General features: G+C 53.8%; 2 protein-coding genes across 2 annotated transcripts in view; one reads left to right on the top strand and one right to left on the bottom strand.

Moving 5' to 3' along the window:
* The first annotated feature begins 3,557 nt into the window (after nt 1–3,557).
* On the top strand, nt 3,558–6,756 carry LOC118620314 (coiled-coil domain-containing protein 201-like). Its single transcript, XM_036247390.1, has 3 exons — nt 3,558–3,575; nt 5,219–5,689; nt 6,670–6,756. The coding sequence occupies exons 1-3, from the start codon at nt 3,558–3,560 to the stop codon at nt 6,754–6,756; spliced, it is 576 nt and encodes a 191-aa protein (XP_036103283.1).
* Nucleotides 6,757–12,650: 5,894 nt separating this feature from the next.
* Nucleotides 12,651–24,352, bottom strand: part of ADCY1 (adenylate cyclase 1) — a 50,650-nt gene continuing 38,948 nt past the window's right edge. Inside the window, exons 18-20 of the mRNA XM_036247217.1 lie at nt 15,088–15,202; nt 14,513–14,637; nt 12,651–13,201 (exon numbers count right to left, since the gene is read on the bottom strand). Coding sequence (XP_036103110.1) covers nt 12,863–13,201; nt 14,513–14,637; nt 15,088–15,202 — 579 coding nt within the window. The 3' untranslated portion in view covers nt 12,651–12,862. The remainder of the gene's footprint in view (nt 13,202–14,512; nt 14,638–15,087; nt 15,203–24,352) is intronic.

Here is a 24,352-nt window from a genome sequence, read left to right as displayed (position 1 = left end):
ACAGATAACTTGCTGGGATTCCGATGGGGTGACATTGAGTCCACAGATCCCGTGGGGAAGAACCGACGTCCTGGCCCTGTTGAGTCTTGCCATCCATGAACATGGGCTATCTCTCCATTCATTTAGTTTTTCTATGATTTTTTTTTTTTTATCATATGTTTCCTCATATGGATCTTGTACATATTTTGTTATATTTATAACACAAGTATTTTTGTTTTGGGGGTGCTAATGGCAATGGTCTTATGTTTTTTATTTCGAAGTCCACCTGTTCATTGCTGGTGTAGTCAAAAGGAATCGATGTTTGTGTATTAATCGTGTGTTCTGGCAACCTTGCTGTACTAACTTAGTTCCAGGAGGGTTTTTTTGTTTGTTTGTTTTTGTTTTTGGTTGATTCTTCCAGGCTTTTTACATAGACTATCATGTCATCTGCAAAGAAATGCAGTTTTAATTCTCTCTTTACACCTTTAATAAAAGGTATAAATCTGTATACCTTTTATTTCCTTTTCTTGTCTTACGGCATCAACCAGGACTTACAATACAATGTTGCAAAGTAATGTGATGGCCTGGCCAGTGTGGCTCAGTGGTTGAGCGTTGACCTGCACCAAGAGGTCACTGGTTTGATTCCCGGTCAGGGCACAAGCCCAGGTTGTGTGCCCGATCCCCAGTGGGGGGCATGCAGGAGGCTGACAGTCAATTTTCTCTCTCATCGATGTTTCTTTTTTTTTTTTTATCCTCACCCGAGGAAATTTTTCCATTTTTTGTTCAGGTAGAGTGGGAGGGAGAGAGAGGAACAGAGAGAGAGAGAGAGAAACATCGATGTGAAAGGGACACATCGAGTGGCTGTCACCCGCACAACCGACCAGAGCCGGGGAAAAACTGCAACCGAGGTACGTGCCCTTAGCGGGAACCGAACCCGGGTCTCTCAGGACCGCAGGCCGACGCTCTAACCGCTGAGCCAAACCGGCCAGGGCTCATCGATGTTTCTATCTCTCTCTCCCTCTCCCTTCCTCTCTCTCTAAAATCAATAAAGAAAAAAATATTTATTAAAAAAATTGAAAGAAAAGAAAAATACTGTGACGGGTCATCCTTCGCCTTGTTCCTGATCATACAGGAAGCTTCAAGCTTCTCGCCATTAAGGAATATTCTGTAGGTTTCTGGTAGATGTTCTTTATCAAGTTCTTGAGGAACTTCCCCTATATTTCTAGTTTTCTGAGAGTTTTGATCATGAATGGATGTTGGATTTTTTTAAATACTTTTCCGCAGCTGTCAGTATAATCATGCGGTATTTCCTTCGCCTGTTGATATGATGGATCACGTTAATTGGTTTTTAAGTGTTGAACCAGTCTTGGACACCTGGGGTAAATCCCACGTGGTCATGGTATATAATTCTTTTCAGACCTTGTTATATTCTCTTTGCTAATATTTTGTTGAGAGTTTTTGCATCTATGTTTCGAGAGATGTTTGTGATTTTTCATTCTTGTAATGGTTTTGTTTGCTTTTGGTATTACATAATGCAGGCCTCATAAAATGGATTAGGAACTATTCCTTCTGCTTCTAAATTCTGAACGATTAAGAGAATTAGTATAATTTCTTCCTAAATGTTCAGGAGGGTGGGGGCCAGCTCCTGCCACAGGCCAGCCTAGAGCCCCTGCAGGCCCCCACCTTCTCCCTACAGGGCTGCACCGTGCGGTCGGCAGGGCCCTGGTGATAGGTGACTCTGGCTGGACACACACTGTACATTTCACAATGTTTCCATTCACAAACACAAGCAAAAGAGCCTTCGCTGTCCTCAGAATAGGCTGCCTATGTTCCCGGAGGTCAGGGCATCCTGGGGTGGCCTGGGGCAGGAAAACAGGACACCGGACAGTGTCCAGACAGTGACCACCTGATGGGCTCTGGGACTTGGGCAAACTGTCCCTGTGCGGCCCCCTGTTTCCCCATCTGGAAAATGATGGGCTGTACCAGGTGAGTTGTTTTTTAAATTATTCTTTATTGACTACACGTTCTGTTCAGAAACGTGAAGATCTAAGCGATGTTCAAATGTGCCCATCATCCCACCATCTAGATGTCAGCCATGTTACCATTTCCTTTTGGTCTCTCCGGATGTGTGTGGTGTGTGTGGCATGTGTGTGCTCATGTGCGTGTGTGTAATCTCTGAAATGACATCACACTGTCAGCACACAGCCTGTTCTCATTCGACATTTCCCAGACGTCCTGTCTGAAGGCGTGCACCTGTATGCACAGGCACCATGGCACGTACACGCACACATACACACATGTGGCACACACACCGATTACCGACTGCGGAGCATTCCCGCCCTTGGGGGCCCTAATTTATTGAGCCAGCTTTTCTGGCTCTGCACTGCTACTAAAGATGATGCTCGTAAAGATGAGGCTCCCTCCCTGGGCGGCAGGAACAGGAAATGAGTGAGGGCTGGGCTGGTCATCTCCTGGGCTTCCTGTAAGTGGGACCCCTCCTTCAAAGGCCCCTCGTGCCTCAAGTGTTTGGCCCCCAGGGACTTGCAGTCCGGAAGGCAGTGTTCCCCAGGAGCTCCAGCAGGGGGTGAGGAGGCTCCCTGCCCTGGAACTGGGTGCAGTTGGGCTAACTGGACAGGATGACCTGTGGAGGCCCCTGCCTCCAACAACTGCAACACTCCTCCGCGCCTCCGTCGGCACCCGGGGTTCTGGGATCGCACCTCAGGTCTCACCTCAGTTCTCAGAGAAAGGAGAGAGGGGGTGGCAAAATCCCTCTGCCCCGCAGCACACGGTGACTCGGGGACCAGGTGCAAGCATCAGATTGCTGCTTCTGATGCTAGCTCGCAGCCAGGGCAGGGAGCACCGACCTTGGGTCCCACAGCCTCGGCACGCAGCTAAATGGCCTTGAGCAGTCCTCCACCCCCCTAGGGGCTCGGTCCCCTCGCTGAATGGGTATAGCAGCCCGCTACCAGTCAGGGGAGAGAAGCCAGCCCGCTCCCCCAGGTGCTGGGGGCACTCTGGGTGAAGCAGCCATGGATGAATGCAGGCCCCCGGCAGTCCCTTCAATGCCAGTTATGGGTCCCCACGCAGAGACGCGGGGCCTGCTGGGCTCACCGGCCCTGCAGGGGTTCCCATCAGCTTGAGTTTGCGAACCCCTGGAGGTGGGAAGGGCCTCGCAGCAGATCCGGGGGCGCAGTGGTCAGCGGGCTGCCCTTCCCAGGACGCTGCCCTCGGGACAGGACGCGGACCGTCTTGGCCTCGGTTGCCTTGGCGACTGAGTTGGGGCGCCCACCTCCAGTCCTTCGGGCGGTCGGACTGCGCCTGACGAGGGCGCAGCGAGGGTCCGCAGGCCTCCGACGTCCGCAAGTCAGGACCCGCGTGGGTGGCAGGAGCCTGCCAGGTGCAGACCCTCCGGCTCGCGGCCCCGCCCGCGCCTTCTGCGCCTGCGCGGCCACGGGGTCCTCGGGTGAAAATCGTGCACAGGTGCGGCCCGCACACCTGCCCGGGCCTGTGCTGGGGACGCCGCGGGCACCTCGGGGCGCCAGGCTTGCAGGGAGGTGGCCGCCGCCGCGGGGCGCGGGATGGAGTCCGGGGCGCAGGTGGGCCCGGCGGGGGGCAGGTAGGGGGGGGGGCGGCCTGTGGGGAGGCCTTTCCGTCTGCGCTCGGGCTGAGCTGGCACCGGGGCTCTGGGTCCCACCCTGAGTCGCTGCCTGACCGCCCAGTCCGGAGACCCCTGCCCCCCACCCCCCGGGCCGCCCCGCGCCTCCCCCGCAGCCCGGGCCCCAAACCCGAAGGGCCCTCAGCACCCTCAGGGCGGGTGGGCGGGGGCCCAGGTACCCACACCCTGCCCACCCCCCCACCCCACCCCCGTGCGGCTGGTCGCTGTCCTGGGCTTTGCTGGGGACGCCGGGAGGCCGCGGGCGCGGTGCCCGGGGCGCGGTGGCCGCTGCAGGTTCAGTACCGGCAGGTGCAGAACCAGGTAACGGTCCGCAGGTGAAGGCCAGGCCTGACCTCTGACCCTGCGCTGGCCCCGAGGCCCTGCGGGAGGGGCCCCCCTCAGCCACCCACAGCAGGGTCGGGACTTCGGAGCCCCCTCATCAAACCAACAGGGTTCCCCCGCACCCCCATTTGTAAATAGGTGGAAACAGGCCCGCGGTGACCTCTGCCCTCGGCCCAGCCCCCACCCTAAGAAAACGAGGCGGGGGGGGGGGGGGCGTTTTTTAGTTGCTTCTAGAACTTCGGATTCTTACTTTTCCTGTTTTCACAAAAGGCGACCCAAAACGTGGGGCTCTTTTCCTATCAGCATATTTTTAACAAACGTTGGCAGATAAGAAGCTGGAAGGGCCCCTGGACGTTTATCGTCGGTGGCAGGTCCTCCCTCCCGGCACAGGGGCTGTGGTCTGCCTCCCGGGTCAGTGGTACCTTTCATGGTTCCGTTCGCTTTTCCTTTCGCCCTCTGACAAGTTCACAGAGGAATCGCCCATATTTCCGTCCAGACTTTTACGCCTTTGTTTTTTATACTGAAATTTCAGATCCGTTTGGAATTTGCTTGGTACATGATGTAAGATTTTTTGAATTCTTTGTTGCTGAGCCATCTATGAATCTTTAAAGAGTACAGTCTACAGCCCCTTGTCACACGTTGTCGGTAAAGCATGAGGTGGGGACCTGGCTCACCGTCGCTCTGGGTGTTCTCCGAAAAACCACACGAAATGAGAAGAAACACTTGCCTCCGGGGATGAACCCGTCTTTCCTGGAAGGTGTCCCCTGAGTGTGTCTGGATGTTCTGTTCTGAGGCTAAATTTGTAAAAACACTAAATGGTTTTATCTCCGTATCACTCTATCAAAGAACAGATCAAATGACCAACGCAGCATCAGGCTTTGCTTGCGTCACTAATAGGTTCGTTCGAAGCCACGCCTGTTGGTAAGAAAATGACTCATATTCCCGTGCGTGTGGTTCCCGAGGCAGGTCCCCGACCCTGAGGCTCCCATGCTGCTGGGACATCCCCGGAGGACTCAACCCGCCCTTCACTGATGAACCTGCCGTGTGTCTCCCCGATCGTGTTTTTTTATGTTTTTAAATGTTGAGCTGATTTCATTGACAAGGCTTTGCACTTTTCTCCCCCAAAACAATGTTTACCTCAAAGCAGTCTGTTCTCCAGTCGTATCCTGAGGGTCCAGTGGCCGCCGCGTGGCTCGGCCACCGCCACGCTCCAGGGGCCCTTCCTGTGCTCTGTTCCCACAGCTTTCTGGGTGGAGCCCCTCCGAGGACGAGAGCCCACCTTCTGAGCGCAGACGGCCGTCCTCGGGGACAGTCCCAAAGCACAGCACCCCTGAGGAAGGCTTCCTTCGTGGTCACAGGCACCCCCTGGGCCGTGTCCCCTACCGCCGGGGATGGGGCCCAGCTGAGGGGTCCCCGCTGCCTGCCCGCTCTTCCCGGGACCTGCCATCCCCCGTCCAAAAGAGGCGGCTTTCCACCATCTGGGCCTCAGAGGAGTCCAGTGTGCAGCCGGGGTCCGACACAGAGCCCGGGGCTCCTGGGGAAGAGCCACCTGCGCCGGCCAAGGTCACCCAGCGGCGGCGGCGGCAGCGGCGGCAACAGCAAAAGGTGCAGCAGGGAGAGTCCCCAGGCAGCTGGACAGGGAACAAGGGGTTGCCCGGGATCCCAAACACGGCTGGACGTAGGTCCCGGGACCTGAAGAAGCTGGCGGCTGTGGTAAGCCCTGACCCCAGCCCTGACCCCTGGGAGCTCTGGGCCCCCCTCCCCAGGAGGTGGCCTGTGACAGTTGGGAACAAGACCACAGCTCTCCCCTCCCTGAAGGACCTTGGCCAGGCATGGTGAGGTCGCCGGCTAGAGCACCTGGGTGCCCTCACCCCATCAGCTCCGCAGATCAGGCCTGTTCCCCTCTGTCCAGCTGAAGTCCTGGGCCAGGGTGTCGCAGGGTTGTCTGCTTCTGTCCTCCCAGGTGACTGCGGGGGGACGTCACTTTCTAGGAAGGCCTCAGCCCAGCAGCTCTGACCCCTCCCGCTCTGCCTGATCACCCCACATCCCAGCTGGTGTCAGCTTCTCCTGTCCTTATTCTGTGTGCCCCCCCCACCCCACCCCCACCCCGTTTGCTACTGTATTCCCACCTTCTGGGTGTTTGGAGGACGCTGGTCTGCAGGGGGCAGCCTTCTCTCCTTCCTCCTCAAAGCCTCTGCAGCCACCATGGGGTCTGGCTGAGCCCCGACACCCCAGCCTCCACCTTGTTGAACAGCAGGAGTTACCCTGCCCCATCGTCCTGAACTGTCCCGGGGCCTCTCTTGCTGCAGCTCTGGAAGAGGGGCCTCTGGACAGCGTGGGAAACGGGCTGCCCACACGGCTGCGTCTGCAGGTGCCCTGCTGGCCCCCTCTGGCCCTGACCCCTCCCAGAGATCTCTCTCTGCCCTAGTCAGACCAGCTCCTCAGTCCTGACCCTGCCTGTCCCCTCAGCCGCCCTCGGGGCAGTTGCTGGCTCTGTCAAGGGGTGGAGTGCCCGGCTCCTGAGCGGGGACAGTGCAGGCTGGACCAGCCATGCTGGCTCATGGCCCAGATGGTGCCCAAACACTGACCGGTGGGGGGTCTGCAGTGCAGGGTGGGCATTGCTTCTCCTACCAGCTCATGTCCAGCAAAAGCCAGTGTCCTGCAGACCCCCTGAGAGCCTGTCCCGCCCACAGGCGGAGCGCGTGAGGCAGTGGGAGGCCCGCCAGCTCCAGAGCATCGAGGAGGCCACACGGCACAACCTCACCGTGCAGGACGAGTGACCCTGGGGGACCAGGGCTGCCCTGTGCAAACGTCCATCCTTCCGCCCAGCTGCCCCTGTGCAGCCGTCCATCCCTCCGCCCAGCTGCCCTGTGCAGCCGTCCATCCCTCCGCCCAGCTGCCCTGTGCATCTGTCCATCCCTCCGCCCAGCTGCCACGTGCATCTGTCCATCCCTCCGGCCAGCTGCCACGTGCATCTATCCATCCCTCCGCCCAGCTGCCACGTGCATCTGTCCATCCCTCCGCCCAGCTGCCCTGTGCATCTGTCCATCCCTCCGCCCAGCTGCCACGTGCATCTGTCCATCCCTCCGGCCAGCTGCCACGTGCATCTGTCCATCCCTCCGCCCAGCTGCCCTGTGCATCCGTCCATTCGTCCATCCCTCCGCCCAGCTGCCCTGTGCATCTGTCCATTCGTCCATCCCTCCGCCCAGCTGCCCTGTGCATCTGTCCATCCCTCTATCCAGCTGCGTGGAAGCCCCTCCTTCCTCAGGACTTGCTGCGGCTGCCCTTGCTGTCCGCCTCCCTCGTTGTGGGTGGGGTGGGGACTGTTGATAAAGATCTTGTTACTCGGATCCAAGTGTGGTCCTCAGGAGCACATGGGGCGGTGAGGCGGGTGCCCTGACCCTGCTTCCCCAACAGTCCAGGATGACTTGCTGTGGGGACTCAGTGACATCTTGCAGGTAAAAACCAGGGAACAGGGACCCACTGGCCTGGCAAAGGCGAGAACACCCTGCGTCATGGGCTCAGCGTCGAGGCAGAGGAGTTGACTCTCCTGCCTGTTGCTGCCCAGCACTGAGTTCCAGGGGCCAAAGGGACGGAGGGACGTCTGACCCTCACACTGTGAGGAAGAAGAAAGGTTCCTGGAGCCTCGGTTACTGAGCAAATCAGCCCCAGCCCCCGGCCCCCAACCCCCAGCCCCTGGCCCCGCCGCCAGGCCCCCACACCCGCCCACACTCGCGGCCTGTGTTCTCAGCCCCACTTCATCTAAAACTGCCTTTTCCTTCTGGAAGACAAAGCTGACGTTTCCGTCCTCAGCCAGGCCTGTCGGGCAGCCTGGCTCTCGGGGAGTGGACCACGCTGCTGCTGGAGCAGAGTCCCACGGGCACCCGACACGGGGCACCCCAACACGGGTCCTGACACAGGGCACCCCGACATGAGGCACCCCAGACAGGAGCTGCACAGCCGCGCGTGGGCTTTGGCGTCAGGGAGGGCAGAGCCCAGCCGGGGCGAGGGAGGAGGGGGCGGGGAACGTAGGAAGCCGGGGGGCCCTGCGGGTCAGCGACGCGGCAGGACTGTCCGGACAACCACACTCGCTGTCCCACGAAAACGACCACAGGGTTAGTCAAGCCACGTTCCGCTTTACTTCTGTCGTGTGAGATTCCAGAGAGTGCAAACAGTAGAAAAGTTGCGATTAAGAAATGTACATTCACATTTAACATGTCCATTCACTTGTTATTTAAATAAAAATAGGACAAATTATTAAAGGACTTGTCTCAATGTAACAATCTTGGAAAAGACTGGAAGGTCCTACAGTGTCCAGTGGACATAAAAATAGACCCGTGTTGATCATCAAATCTATCAGGAGGAGGTGACGTCGCGTTGTCATTCCGTCATCGGGGTTCACGGCTACCAAAGCGTGCTCACTGTGCCCCGGCCGCCGCTCTGCGCCCGGGGGCGGGACAGCCCTCCGGGCACCACTCCCATGGGGGACAGGAAGCCCACCGTGGACAGGGGCTCTACCTACACGAGAGGGGTCTACGCTAAGAGGTTACATTCCGTGTCTCCACTTGTGCGAGGCGGTGTGCGATCGCGTGGGAGGGGAGGTGGGTGTGTGCAGGAGCCGGCTCGGCTGGGGACGGCCCTGCGGGGCGCCGTCGGGGAGGCTCTGCGGCCAGCCGGCAGATGGCCCGAGGCAGGCTGTGCATGCTGCGTGATTCCAGACTCGGACGAAAGTCACACAACCGGGGACTTCACGCATGCGACCCCGCGTGCAAATGGCTTGGTGTCTGCAGTTTTTACAGGGACAAAGGCAAGACCACTGCCCCCTGCAGGAGGTGCCGGGAGTGGCTCCCGCTGTGGGTTCCCGGGACGAGGGGCGGGTCCCCTGAGACGTGTGCTTCGTGCCGGGGCTGCGTGGGGGTTGCTGGTGGGAGGCAGGAGACAAGCTCCGGCTGCCGGTGGGCCAAGTGCCCACTGGGGTGCAGGGGCCCAGACAGCGTCTGAGCGGCTGTCCCCGCAGACCCTCACAAGAGGCTACACAGATCTCCCAGGGGTCAGTCCGGGTCACCCCTCCGTTTAAACACCAACTCTCAATAAAGTGCCTGTTTTGGAAACCAAAACTCCTGAAGTCTGCACTGCCCGCACCGTGGGACTCAGGGTCCAGGGGAGGGGCAGGCACCCGTACTGGGTGTCCCCATTCCTCACTACCCATCGTAATACCCCTGAATCTGCTACTGAAGCAGGTGACTAGGACATCAGGTACCTCTGACCAGGACTTGGGAGCTGGGTTGAGTCCAGTAACTAGGGAGGTGTGCGTGGTTTGGGGGGACCTGAGGACCCCATTCTGCTGTCTGATGTCAAAGGGACCTTACAATCAGGGATGGGGCAGCCACCCGCCCTCCTTGCTGAAGGACAGTCTGTTTCTTAGGTGGTGACAGATTGTTCCGTGGGACACAGCTCAGGACAGAAGGTGGGACCAGACACGGGCTGAACGTTTTAGGTCCTGAGGGGTTGTCGTTAAAGGGGAGGCAGGGCTCAGCCCAGAGGACACAGATCTCATTGCGCAGTGGGGTCCAGGGGAGAGGGCGCTGAGCCTGGGGCACACCCATCGTGGGCTGCGGGGACAAGCCCACCGCCCAGGGACGACCGCCACGGTGGGCACGGTGTTCGGAAGAGCTCGGAGTGCTCCTCATGGGGGGCTGTCTGGAGTTGTGCCCACAGTCCCTGACGCTGTCTGAGGGGAGGTCTAAGTCTGGTTGGAGCCGCTGGGGCTGGGCTGGGGCTGGTCCAAGCAGCTGCCCTGCTGGCCACACCAGGCCCGTCCCGTCCACTGCAGGCTCCCCCCGCACCCTGACACCGTCCTCCTGTGTGGGGCCCACTCTACCCAGATCCACCTTCCGCTCCTCCCTCAGCCCACAGAGAATCACAGTGCCCACCCCGGCCCCTGGCTCCCAAATCCACTGGGTCCAGCTGCCCTCAAGGGTTTTGGCTGTGAGACTGGCCTCAGCCCACTGGACTTGGGGGCACCTTGGTGGGTGTGGGGGCCGGAGCCCATGGAGGTCACAGTGCCTTGCCCACCGCCCACTCCGCGTGGCCTGTGTCCTGTGAGGGGCACTGCGTGGTCACTTCCTTGGGCGAGGCCTCGTCTGCTGTCCCCCAGCCCAGCTGTGGAGACTGGCCGGGCACATCCTGAATCCGACCAAAACCCCCTCAGCCCAAGGACCCGAGAAGGCGACGGCAGCCCAGGACGCCGTGAGGGACGGCATAGCGCTCATGGCCCACCTGCTGCAGAACCCGGCTGAGGCACAGCCCCCGAAGCTGCCGGCCCCCGGGGCGAGTTGCCGGGACCCAGCTCCTGCCTCCAGCCACGCGGCCTGCACAACCCCAACCCGATGCTCAGACCAGCCGCCTCCAGGGAGACGGATGTGCCTGTTTGATCACTTCTGTTGTTTTTTAACTGAAGCCATTCGAAACGTGGGAGTCGGTCCCTGTCTCTGCCTGGTCACCCTCTCCAGGATCGAAAATACCGCACTGCCTCTGACCCCACCGTCCACTGGGTGATGGCGCGGATGGTGTCTGGCCCCGCCTCAGGCCCCACGCAGTGCACACCCGGCAGCCACGTGTCTCAGGTAGGGCCTGCCGTGTGACACAGACCGCAGATCCATGACTCGGGGCCACAGGGACACATGGTGCCAAAGGAGGCAACGCGGGAACCGAGACAGGTCCTGACCCTACCCTGTGGGAGTGGCAGAAAAATCCAGGTGTGGGTGTCACCTCGAGGCGTCTGGGGGGACAATGGCACAGTGCTCCTCTCCGGGGGACACAGATGTGGAGTGTGGAGGCTGGTGGGATCCCACCCAAGCCCAGAACCCACAGCAGCCTGTTGACCACAGCAGATGGGCGTCTGGCCAAGGACAGCCGAGGATGACTGGGCAGGGGCTCGGGAAGGGCTGGGAGGTGAGGGTGTCGGCCCCCAGCGCCCCCGGTTTGAGCGCTCAGGTGCCTGTCCCTGGATCAGCTCAGGACCGGACTTGTCTGTGTTTAGTTCGTTATTGCTTCCGGCAGCCCCGATGCTGTGGGGTCTGACAGACACCGGAGGTCCAGGCGGCCGGGCCACGAGGGGCATCCACCCCGCAGCACAGAGCCCACGGCGGACACCAGCCCCGGGTCGGAGGTCCGAGGAAGCGTGTGGAAGTTGGGGCTGCGTTCAGCTCTACTAAGGGGCGCAGGCATGCGGGGGCATGCGGGGGTACACGGGTCATTCCAAAGGGCCGAGCATCGCCAAGCAGGGGTGCAGTGTGCTAGGAACGCCACGCATGGTGGCTTCCTCTCGTTTTGGTGGGAGTGACGGGCGGCACCAGCACCCAGTGCCCTGTTCACAGGGCTCGAGATCGGAGAGTCCCACTCAAAGGCCCTAACATTGTGCATGAAAATTGTACAAGATTAAAAATAAATAAGGCAACACAACAGTCGTATCACAAGGAGAAGGAAGTGCTCTCCCCACACGCCAGGGGGTGTATGGCTGCGGCCCCTCGTCACGGAGCAGGGCGTGGGCTGCTGGCGACCCAGTGGGGACCGGGAGGTTCAGAGCGGCCCCGGGAATCCTTGGCTTCGCACAGGCGGCTCTGTGGACCGAGGTCCCGCCCTTCGAGGCTGAGTCTCACGGGATGTCTGGAGTGTCCAGCTGGGCTGTCACCCAGGTCCACCTGCCCCCACTCGTGGGGCTGTGCTCGTGGGTGATGCCGCTTCCTTGACGACCGTGGCTGGGGGTCCCCCCTCCCCGGCTGCTGCCACCCCCCTGCACTTCCACGGGGAACGAGGCCACACAAACCCCAGACAGCAGGGCTCGCTCCCCAGCTCACAGCGCGTCCCAGCTCCCTCTGCAAAGTGCCCTTTGCTGTCGGAAAGCGTGGCCACAGCTGGGCCACCCTGACACCCCACCTGCTCTGGGCAGTGATGGCGTCCTGGCCCGACAGAGTGGTCCTTGGGAGGGGGTGCCCCATCCTGCGCTGCTGCCCACCCACAACCTGGAGCCTCCCCAAGAGGAGGCCCCGCCCCAGGCCCACACACCCCCAGTCACCTCCCCTGCCGACTGGACCCCTGGGTTCACGACCGTAAACTCCCAAACACGCATCCGGGGCAGGTTCTGCCACAGAAACGCCTCCGCCCGGGAGGCTTCCCAAGGTGTGAGCAGCCCTGTTCTTCAAAGTCACGGAGCCTCGGACGGCATTCAACAGGCCGAACCCCAACAGGCCACTTGGAAAGGAAGGACCGTCCTGACCCCCCAGCATGGCCACCGGGGCAGAGCAGGGCGCCCGGGCTTCCCGCCGGGGGGCTCACACAGAAGGGGGCGCACTGGTCGCCATGCGGAGAAGTAGCGGTGGCCCCAGGCTCCGGAGACCCGCCTCTGGCTCGCAGCCGAAAGCAGCTGTTGAAAACCGGCAGCCTCCGCCCTCCGGCCCCGGGGCCGGGCTCCTCGGTTCTCCCCAAACCGTCCATCCAAGGCCCGGCGGCTCTGGGCCTGGGCCCGGCCCTCATCCACGGCCCTGGAGCAAGACCGACCACCTCTCTGGGCTCCTGCAGGCCTGCTGTGACCAGCCAGCCAGACCTGGCGCGTCCCCGAGCCCTGGCGCAGGCCCGAAAGTCCTCACACCCGTGCTCCCTGCCCGGCCTGGACCGAGGACAGGACGGGGCGCCACGCTACCAAGAAGCCTCGTGTCCATGCAGGCCCCTCCTCGGGCCACTGCCCAGCTGCTTCGGGTCCTGCCTGGACAGCGCCCCTCCCCCAGCCTGGCGCCGGCCCAGCCCTGCCCTGCCAGCCGGTGGGCCCCCCGCAGGAACGAGGCCCTGAGCATTCTGCCCTGTGCCCCAGCGGCCAGCTCGGGCCCGCTAAGCCTCCTTCCCAGCTGCTCCCGGCGGCAGGTGCGGGTCGGGGGGCCGGGGGTCAGGCCCCGAGGCCTGCGGAGCCCCCAGCCCGGTTCCGACAGGGAGGCCGGCCACGGAGGACACCGGGGGGTGACCCGTGGCCAGTCTGGTCTGGAGGCCAGCCCTCCTGTAAGGACACATTTTCCGCTCCGAGTTCAGGGACCTGCTTTGCGAGCCATTTCCGCTGGCCCTGCCCTCCAGGAAGTACGTCAGCATCTCGCCCTTGCCCTTGACGCTGACCTTGCCCCGGCACAGGAACTGGTAGGCGCCCTGCCTCAGCAGCCGGTGCACCTCCTCCGTCACCTGCGGGAGGAGAGGGGGCCTGACTCTCTGCAACAACTGGCCCGCACACTGGTCACTCCCGGGGAGGGCAGGAACCTGCCGAGAGCCAGGGGGCTGGGGCTCCTGGTGGGGACTAGCCTGGGAGTCGTCCTCCTGTGGGCCCTGGGCAAGCAGGAGACAGCCGTGCTCACCACGGGCACCACCAGAGCAGGCGGCTGGAGGGGCCCACATGGACCAGGCGCCAGGACAGGGCGGGGGCGGGGGGGACTGTGGGGCTCAGCCGGGGCTCTCGGCACCCGCCGTGCCCCAGGACGGTGGCTGCAGTGGGGACAGCACAGAGTGGCGTTGGAGCAACACCAGGCTGCCCCCCGGTCGCTGGCCAGAGCCCGCAGTGATCAGGGGCACAGCGAACATCCAGGGACCCCTGGTGCCTCCGAGGGCCCTGGAGTGGGGGGCCCGCCCCCGAGGGAACAGAGCGTGACTGAAGAGCCCTGAAGCTTGGGCTCCCGGGATTTAGCCAGACTCCTGTGTCACAGACTTAGGAAAAAGGTCAAAGACCAGGAAGCACTTTGTCATCGAGTCCCGTAAACCGCAGAGGACAGGACGGCTTGGTGTGTCCTTCCTCCGGCTGGAGGAGCCCCCCCCCCGCCTGTGGGGGTCCCCCGGAGCCCAGGCTTCCGCGTCCCCAGGGTGTGCCAGCCCAGCCCAGCCCACATGCCCCACCCCCGGACAGTGAGTGCCTCCCCACGGGGACCCGGTCGGTCCCGCCCTGTGGGGCTCCCACACCACACAGCAGGTCTCCAACAAGCACCCCTCTCGTGGGAGAAGGAGGAGCAGGCGGAGGAAGGGATGGTGGGCGAGGACAAGCATGGCCAGACCAGCCGAGCTGCCGCGTCTAAAACCACCACAGCAGCCCGGCCGGTGTGGCTCCGTGGGTGAGCGTCGACCCTGCACCAAGAGGTCACCAGTTCGACTCCCGGTCAGGGCACATGTCCAGTTGTGGGCCGGATCCCCAGTGGGGGGCATGCAGGGGGCGGCCAGTTGTTCTCTCTCATCGATGTTTCCATCTCTCCTCTCCCTTCCTCTCTCGCTAAAATCAATAAAGGGTGAAAACTGGGAAAATATATCTTTAAAAAAAAAACACCCACCGCAGCACACGAGGAGCCGCAGCTCCTGGGCACAGGCCCTCAGCCGCTGGTCGGCGGTGTAGACAGGAATGGCGCACGCCCGGCCCACAGGAAGGGAAGGGTGCTGTCATCCCTGCGGCTGCTGGTCAGCTAGGCCCTGGCTGCAGGAGGTGCCAGTGCCCTGAAGACTTGGGACTGAACTGACCTGGATTCTGCCCGGGACCCCAGTGCTATCCATCCGACTGGCCACGTTGACCGTGTTTCCCCAGATGTCGTACTGCGGCCGACGAGCCCCAATCACTCCGGCCACCACAGGGCCAACGTTTATGCCTGGAAGACACCACCCCGTGGGGTTTGCAGGGACACACCCAGGGGACGGAGCTGCCCCTCTGGGGTGCGCGCACCTGAAGTCTCCTAGCCCAACCCCCTCCCTGAAGCAGGACCCGCAGCCTCACAGGCCAGCATTGTCCTGACCCTGAGAACAGCGCCCCGTGCTGAGCTCCCCTGGAGGAGTCTGTGGGTTGCCATGTGCCCCCCGAGCTCCCTTCCCAGAGGAACAGGGGCTCCTGCCCACTCCCCTGGACGGGACCCTGTGGCTGTCTCGGGTACGGGGCCCAGAACTGATCACAGCATCTCAGGACGCTCTGAGGGGGGATGGAGGCTCCTCCTCTCTATGGGGCTCAGGCCGATGGCCCTGTGGCCTTCGTCCAGTTCACCACTCCCAGGGGAGAGCCCGGCCGCCAGCCCTGAGTGGGTGCGGGAAGGCCGATGGCCACGTACCCACGCGGAGCACGAAGTCGTTGTAGGACTGGTAGTTGATTTCGTCCAGGACGTCAAACATCTCGATGGCGAAGTCGGCCAGCGTGCTGAGGTGGGAGGAGATGCTCTTCTTGGCCTGGACACGAGCAGACACGGGCGTTACATTGTGGGGAGCAAGGGCCGAGGGGCAGGGACACCCACAGGCCACCGGCTGCTGGTGGGAGACCAGCCTGCAGCCTGGTGGGATCAGAGACCCCACATCGACAAGGCAGCCCCCCGGGGTGTGGGCCTGCTTCTGTGGCCCCGGGGACAGACTGGTCTTCATCAGAGGTCTGGTACCTACAGCTTCCCGGGGTGTGCTCAGCACCCCAATGGACAGGCAGGAGACAGAGGCCAGCTGAGCCCAGGCCCAGCCCATCACAGACAACGGGCCGCACCTGTGAGGGGGAGACAAGATGTCCCAGGTCCTGCTAGGACAACAAGTCACCATGTCATAAACAAGGGAACAGGGCAGCAGCGGGCACCTCGGGGAGCAGGCCCAGCTGTCCCTCAGCACACGGGACCACATCCGTCACCACTGGTGGTGTCGGAGATCCTTGCCTTTTTTTTTTAATTTTTATTTTACTAAATTATTTTTGTTACAGATGTTTCTCCTTTTTTCCCCATTGACACCCTCCTCCCAATGCCCCCCCCACCCCATCCCCAGATGTTGTCTATGTCCATGGTTACGCATACACGCCTATAGGTTCTGTGGTTTATCTTTTTCGAGAAACGATAAGAACTGTACATTTTTTTAAAGATACCAGGATTAATTCCAAAAGGGCGGCGGAGTGAATGGAAGCTACACAGACCGTCTCCCAGGGCCAAACTGGAATTACAACTAAAATCAAGACAAATCATCAGGAAAAAGCAACAAAAAAGCAGCTTGGAGGACCATATAACCAGGGACACTGAATCAATCCTGGTAGGATTGTGGAGGCGCGAGAAGGGGGCTGGGAGCCCACAGACAGCAGCGGCCTTAGCTGTGAGCAGCACCCTCGGGGATACACTCCCAAGTGGCTCCACAGAACAGAGCTGAGACAGACGCTAAAATAGCCACAGCCACTCACTTTGGGCTCTGGCAGAGGGAGGGCAGACTGGACTGGAACTGTGTGGGGACACTCGGGATTTGGAGGGCGCTTAGAGCTTTTGCTGAGTGGCAGCCACGCAGGACAGTGGTCATCTTACTCTGGGGAGAGGCAGTGGCCCCTCCCTCGGAGATTCAACCCCACCCAGGTGGGCCATTAAAATGCAAATTGAGGCTCATTAACAACCAGCATCTGCCCCACCCTCGGGAAATCCCCTTATGCTGAGCACCTGAGGGAGTTTTTCACTAAAATGAGAACCCAAGGCTCTTCAAGTAACCGCTACTAATAGCTTCCAGGCAAAAAGCTAGAGGATAAATGAACCTTTCCTGGGCTTGCAACTCTCCCCAGGAAAGTAAGACTTGACAGGGGTGTTTCACATGGGTCCTCCTACCCTCAACCAAACCCAGCAGAGGGAGCCAGAAACAGCAGAACACTAACACCCACAGGGAAAATTTGGCAGCTCCAAAACCCACTGAGATAGCAAAAATGGTGAAACAAAGAAACAAATCCCAAAAAAAAGAACAAGAGACCTCTACCGAAGATGAGATAAATGAAATGCAATTAAGCAAGTTAACAGAGCTAGAATTCAGAGCCATGTTCTTGAGGAAGCTCAACAGCATGAGTAAGGACATCAACGCCATGAGTAAAGACATAGAAACATTGAAAATCAACCAACTGGAAATTAAAAACCACCAAAAAGAAATAAAGAACTGGAAACGTAATAATATTCGCATCATTGGAGTCCCCAAAGAAGAAGAAAATGGGCAAGGGTTAGAAAACTACCCAAATTTGGTGAAGGAAGAAGGTATTCAAGTTCAAGAAGCACAGAGAGCCCCAAGTAAGAAGAACCCAAACAGGCCCACACCAAGACAAATAGTAATTAAAATGCCAAAAATTAAAGACAAAGAGAGAATCCTAAAGGCAGCAAGAGATAAGCAACAGGTTACCTACAAAGGAAACCCCATCAGGCTCTCAGCTGACTTCTCAACAGAAACACTACAGGCCAGAAGGGAGTGGCATGAGGTAATCAAGGTCATGAAAAACAAGGATCTGAACCCAAGACTACTCTACCCAACAAGGCTATCATTCAAAATAGAAGGTCAAATAAAGAGCTTCCCAGACCAAAAAAAAAGGCTAAGGGAATATATTAACACCAAACCAGCACTGCAAGAAATGTTAAAAGGACTGCTGTAATTAGTAGAAGAAATAGGAAGAAAAATATAACCACACTAAACAAAAATGGCAATAAATAAGTACATATCAATAATCACCTTAAATGTAAATGGATTGAATGCTCCGATAAAAAGACACAGAGTAGCCCTGGCCGGTTTGGTTCAGCGGTTGGAGCGTCAGCCTGCGGTCCTGAGAGACCCGAGTTCGGTTCCCGTCCCCGGCCCTGGTCGGTTGTGCGGGTGGCAGCCACTCGATGTGTTCTTTTCACATCGATGTTTCTCTCTCTCTCTCTCTCTCTGTTCCTCTCTCTCCCTCCCACTCTACCTGAACAAAAATGGAAAAAATGTCCTCGGGAGAGGATAAAAAAAAAAAAAAAAGACACAGAGTAGCTGATTGGAAAAGAAAGCATGAAACATATATATGTTGCTTACAAGAGACCCACCTCATGACACAAGACTCACATAGGCTGAAAGTGAAGGGATGAAAAAAAATCTTCCAAGCAAATGGAAAGGAGAAAAAAGCTGGGGTAGCAATACTCATATCAGATAAAATAGATTTCAAAATGAAGGCCATAACTAGAGACAAAGAAGGCCACTACATAATATTGAAAGGATCTATTCAACAGGAAGATATAACCTTGATAAACACATATGCATCCAATATAGGAGCACCAAAATATATTAAAAATCTTCTGGAGGACTTCAAAGGAGAAATTGACAGCAATCCAATCATAGCAGGGGACTTCAACACTTCGCTGACATCACTGGATAGATCCTCGAGACAAAAAATTAGCAAGGAAACAGACTCTAAATGAAGTACTAGACCAAATGGATTTAATAGATATCTACAGAGAATTACACCCCAAAACTAGAAAGTTCATATTCCTCTTAAGTGCACATGGGACAGTCTCAAAGATAGACCACATGTTAGGACACAAACTAAGTCTCTACAAGCTCAAGAATGAAATCACATCAAGCATCTTCTCAGATCACAATGGCATGAAACTAGAAATCAACTGCAACAAGAACATGCAAAGACATTTGAACACATGGAAGCTAAATACCATGTTATTAAACAATGAATGGGTCACCGAGGAGATCAAGGAAGAAATTTAAAATTTCCTGGAAACCAATGAAAATGAACACACAACAACACAAAATCTATGGGATGCAGCGAAAGCAGTTCTGAGAGGGAAGTTCATAGCACTAGAGGCCTACCTCAAGAAACAAGAAATATTTCTAATAAACTATCTAACCTCACAACTTAAAGAACTAGAAAGCAAACAAAAAGAAAACCCCAGAGCAAGTAGAAGGAAGGAAATAGTAAAGATCAGAGCAGAAATAAATGACATAGAGACCAAAAAAAAATTCAAAGGATCAATAAAACAAAGAGCTGGTTTTTCGAAAACATAAACAAGATTTATGGACCCTTAGCTAGACTCACCAAGAAACAAAGAGAGAGAACCCAAATACACAAAATCAGAAGTGAAAGAGGAGAAGTAACAACTGACACCACAGAAATACAAAGGACCATGAATAAATACTATGAACAATTACATAGCAACAAATTCGACAATCTAAGCAAAATGGACATATTTCTAGAAACACATAGTCTCCCACAACTGGACCAGAAAGAGATCAAAAACTTGGAATTTTACCAAACATTCAAAGAAGAACTAACACCCATTCTCCTCAAACTATTTCAAAAAATTCAAGAGAAGGAAGACTTCCAAACTCGTTTTATGAGGCCAGCATATTTCTAATTCCAAAAGCAGAAAAAGACACTAAAAGAAAGAAAACTACAGGCCAATATCCTTGATAAACATAGATGCCAAAATCCTGAACAAAATACTAGCAAATTGGATCCAGCAATACATCAAAAAAATTATTCACCATGACCAAGTGGGATTCATCCCAGGGATGCAAGGCTGGTACAAATTTTGCAAATCAATAAAAATGATACACCACAAAGACAAAACGAAGAATAAAAACCACATGATCATATCAATAGATGCTGGGAAAGCATTCAACAAAATCCAGCACTCATTTCTGATAAAAACACTCAGCAATGTGGGAATAGAGGGATCATATCTCAACATAATAAAGGCCATATATGAAAGACCAACAGTCAACATCATACTCAATGGGCAAAAACTAAAAGCATTTCCCTTAAGAACAGGAACAAGACATGGATGCCCACTTTCACCACTCTTATTTAACATAGTACTGGAAGTCTTAGCCACAGCAATCAGACATGAAGAAAAAATAAAAGGGATGCAAATTGGAAAGGAGAAAGTGAAACTGTCATTATTTGCAAATGACATAATATTATATATAGAAAACCCTAAAGACTCCATCAAAAATCTACTAGACTTAATAAATGAATTTGGCAAAGTAGCAGCATACAAATTTAATGTCAAGAAATTAATGGCATTCTTATACACCAATGATGAAGTCACAGAAAGAGAAACTGAAAAAACAATCCCATTTACCATTGTGGCAAAAAAATTAAGATACCTAGGAATAAACTTAACCAAAAAAATAAAGGACCTATTTGCAGAAAACTACAGGATATTAAAAAAAGAAATAGAGGAAGATATTAAAAAGTGAAAGCGATATTAAAAAGTGAGAGCGCATACCTTGTTCATGGATTGGAGGAATTAACATCATTAAAATGTCCATATTACCCAAAGCAATCTATAAATTCAATGCAATCCCCATCAAAATACCAATGGCATATTTCACAGAACTAGAACAAATATTTCAAAAGTTCATATGGAACCAAAAAAGACCCCGAATAGCCACAGCAATCTTGAAAAAGAAGGACAAAGTAGGTGGGATCACAATACCAGATATTAGGTTATACTACAAAGCGACTGTAATCAAAACAGCCTGGTACTGGCACAAGAACAGGCATATAGACCAATGGAACAGAACAGAGAACCCAGAAATGGACCCAAGACATTATGCTCAATTAATATTTGACAAAGGAGGCAAGAGCATACAATGGAGTAAAGACAGCCTCTTTCATAAATGGTGTTGGGAAAATTGGACAGCTACATGCAAAAGAAATGAAACTAGACCATCAACTTATACCCTACACAAGAATAAACTCAAAATGGATAAAAGACTTAAATGTGACCTTTATGGATTTAAAAGACTTAAATCCATAAAAATCCTAGAAGAAAATGTAGGCAACAAAATTTCAGACATCATACGCAGCAGAATTTCCACTGATACATCACCTAAGGCAACAGAAATAAAGGAAAAAATGAACACATGGGACTACATCAAACTCAAAAGCTTCTGCACAGCAAAAAAAACAACCATCAAAATGGAAAGGCAACCCACTGTATGGGAGAGCATAACTGTCAATGATACATCAGATAAGGGGTTAATTTCCAAAATATATAGAGTGCTTATACAGTTCAACAAAAGGAAGACAAAGAACCCAATTTAAAAATGGGCAGAGGAGGTAAATAGACACCTCTCCAAATAGGACATACAAATAACCAAGAGACATATGAAGAAATGCTCAACATCACTAATCACCAGAGAGAAGCAAATTAAAACAACAATAAGGTATCACCTCATACCTGTCAGAATGGCCGCCATCAACAAATCATCAAACAACAAGTGTTGGCGAGGGTGTGGAGAGAAGGGGACTCTAGTGCACTGCAGGTGGGAATGCAGACTGGTGCAGCCACTATGGAAAACACTATGGTGTTACCTCAAAAAATTAAAAATTGAATTGCCATTTGACCCAGTGATCCCACTCCTAGGAATATACCCTAAGAAGCCTGAAACACCAATCAGAAAGAATATATGTACCCCCAGTTTCATAGCAGCACTATTTACAATAGCTAAGATCTAGAAACAGCCCAAGTGTCCATCAGTAGACGAATGGATAAAAAGCTGTGGTACATATACACAATGGAGTACTATGCAGCTGTAAGGAAAAAAGATCTCTTATCCTTTGAGACAACATGGAGGGACCTAGAAAGTATTATATTAAGCAAAACAAGCCAAGCAGAGAAAGACAAATACCACATGACCTCACTTATTTGTGGAATATAATGAACATAACAGTCTGAGGAATAGGGTAGACCCAGAGACGTGGCAGAAGGATACAGACTGACAACCCTCAAAAAAGGGGGTGGGGGGGAGGGAAGAGATAAACCACAGAATTATGTGCATGTACGCATAACCAATGGACACGGACAAGAGTCTGGTACGGGGTTGGGGGGATGGGGAGGAGGGTGTCAATGGGGAAAAAAAGGAGAAACATCTGTAACAAAAATAATAAAAAACTAAATAAATAAATAAAGATACCAAGATTTCTCATTTTTCTTTGTTAAGGGATATTTAACTAGTTCTCATATTTGAGGAACTAAAGCTTTTTTTTTTTTAATGAACCTACAGGTTTTAGAACCGATTCAGGTTTGCAGATTATCTGAGCCCACAGTACGAAGAGTTCCCTTTCACTACGCACCCCCACAAACACACAGAGCCGGCTACTGTTAACTTCCTGGCATAGGGGATTTTGTTTAGGTTTTGTGATACAGGGTTGATACACTGTTGCCAATGACTCATTAGTATTTGAAGTCCACAGTTTACATCAGGGTTCACACTGTGCTTTGTATCTTCTACGGGTTTTGACAAACGTGTATAATTGTAGTATGATGTAGAACAGTTTCACTTGAAAAAAAATTTGTCTATAGACTGTCTTTTCATTATAGTATTTTCCACAGAGTAGAATTGTAACACTTTAATTAGGTCCAACTTACCCATGTTTTGTTTCATGGATCATGCCTATGGTGTGGTCCCTAAAACTCACCACTGAAGCCAAGGTCACCTCGGTCTTCTCCCATGTTGTCTTCTAGATGATTCCGAGTTCCACATCTTACATTTAGTTCTATGATCCGCTTTGAGTTAACTTTTGTGAAGAGTGTAAAGTCTGTGTGGAGATTCACTTTTTACTTTTTTTTAATTTTTTTTTTTCTTTATTGATTTTGGGGGGGGGGACAGAAACACTGATGAGAGAGAACATCGATTGGCCGCCTCCTGCATGCCCCTTACTGGGGATTAAGCCCACAACCTGGGCATGTGACCTGACCAGGAATTGAACTGGCAACCTCCTAGTGCAGGGGTCAATGCTCAACCACTGAGCCACACCAGCCAGGCGAGATTCACTTTTTAAAATAGATAATGATAAGTAGATAACAGATACAGATAGATGATAAATAGATGATAGATACATAGATGATAGATGATACATAGATGACAGATAGATATAGATAGATGGATAGAGATAGATAGATAGATAGATAGATAGATAGATAGATAGATGATAGACAGATGATAGATGATCGATAATAGACAGATGATATAGATAGATGATAGATGGATAGATAGATGATAGATAACAGATAGGTAGATGGTAGATGGTAGATGATAGATGATAGATAGATAGATAGATAGATAGATAGATGATGATAATAGACAGATAGATGATAGATAGATAACAGATAGATAATAGATAGATAGATAGATAGATAGATGATAGATAACAGATAGATAGATAAATAGATAGATGATAGATATAGATAGATAGATAAATAGATGATAGATAACAGATTGATAGACAGATAGATGATAGACAGATAGATAATAGATAGATAGATAGATAGATAGATAGATAGATAGATAGATAACAGATAGACATATAATAGATAGATGATAGATAGATAGATAGATGATAGATAGATGATAGATAACAGATAGATAAATAGATGATAGAGATAGATGATAGATAGATAGATAGATAGATAGATAGATAGATAGATAGATAGATGATAGATAACAGATAGGGAGATGGTAGATGATAGATGATTGATAGATAGATAGATAGATAGATAGATAAATAGATGATAATAGACAGCTAGATGATAGATAGATAGATAACAGATAGATAATAGATAGATAGATAGATGATAGATAACAGATAGATAAATAGATGATATAGATAGATAGATAGATAGATAGATGATAGATAACAGATTGATAGATAGATGATAGATAGATAGATAGATGATAGATAGATAGATAGATAGATAGATGATAGATAACAGATTGATAGATAGATGATAGATAGATAACAGATAGATAGACATATAATAGATAGATAGATGATAGATAGATGATAGATATAGATAGATAGATAGATGATAGATGATAGATAACAGACTGATAGATGATAGATAAATAGATGATCGATAGATAGATCGACAGATGATAAATAGATGACAGAGGGTGTTCAGTGTTTCCAGTGCCGTTGGTTGAAGAGTCTGTCTCGGCCCCATTTGCTCCTCTGTGGGAGGTCGGCTGGCGGTAGGTGTGAGGGTCCAGCTCCGGGCTCTCTGCTCTGCCCCACTGACCGGCGGTCTGTTCTTTCGTCGACACCACACTGTCCTCAGCTGCAGCTTCGCGGTGGGTCTTGAAGTCGGGCAGCGTCCGTCCCCAGCTCCTCCTTCAGTGCAGTGCTGGCTGCCCCGGGCCTTTGGGCTGGCATCACAGAAGAACCTGCTGGACTCTGGACGGGGGTCGCATGAGACCTAAGGTCAGTGTCGGGACGACTGACATTTCAACAGCAGCGAGTCCCTGTGCAGCCACGGGAGTCCTCGGGGTCCCGTCCTCGGGGTCCCATCGTCCTCGGCACGCAGGCCCGTGCACCCCCAGAGGTGGGTCTGCTGGTTAGCTGGGGTGGGGGCGTCTAATGTGAACAGTTGTCATGTGTTTCTAGTTTCGAATTCCACTCGGTCGCCCCGGCACAGGAAGGCTCCTGACCCGCGCATGTGAATCTTGCATCCTGCAGCCTCTGCAACTGCTTCTGATTCCACCGTCTTGACTGATTTCAGCCGCTAGGTCTGCCCAGCACTGGTCACCAGCGGCAACAGCGGGTTCCTCTACTCCTCCCGGCAATTCTGC

The sequence above is a fragment of the Molossus molossus genome, unplaced genomic scaffold, assembly GCF_014108415.1.
Source record: "Molossus molossus isolate mMolMol1 unplaced genomic scaffold, mMolMol1.p scaffold_m16_p_7, whole genome shotgun sequence".
In the NCBI taxonomy this organism is placed as follows: Eukaryota; Metazoa; Chordata; class Mammalia; order Chiroptera; family Molossidae; genus Molossus; species Molossus molossus.
This window is presented reverse-complemented; position numbering and strand designations above follow the sequence as displayed.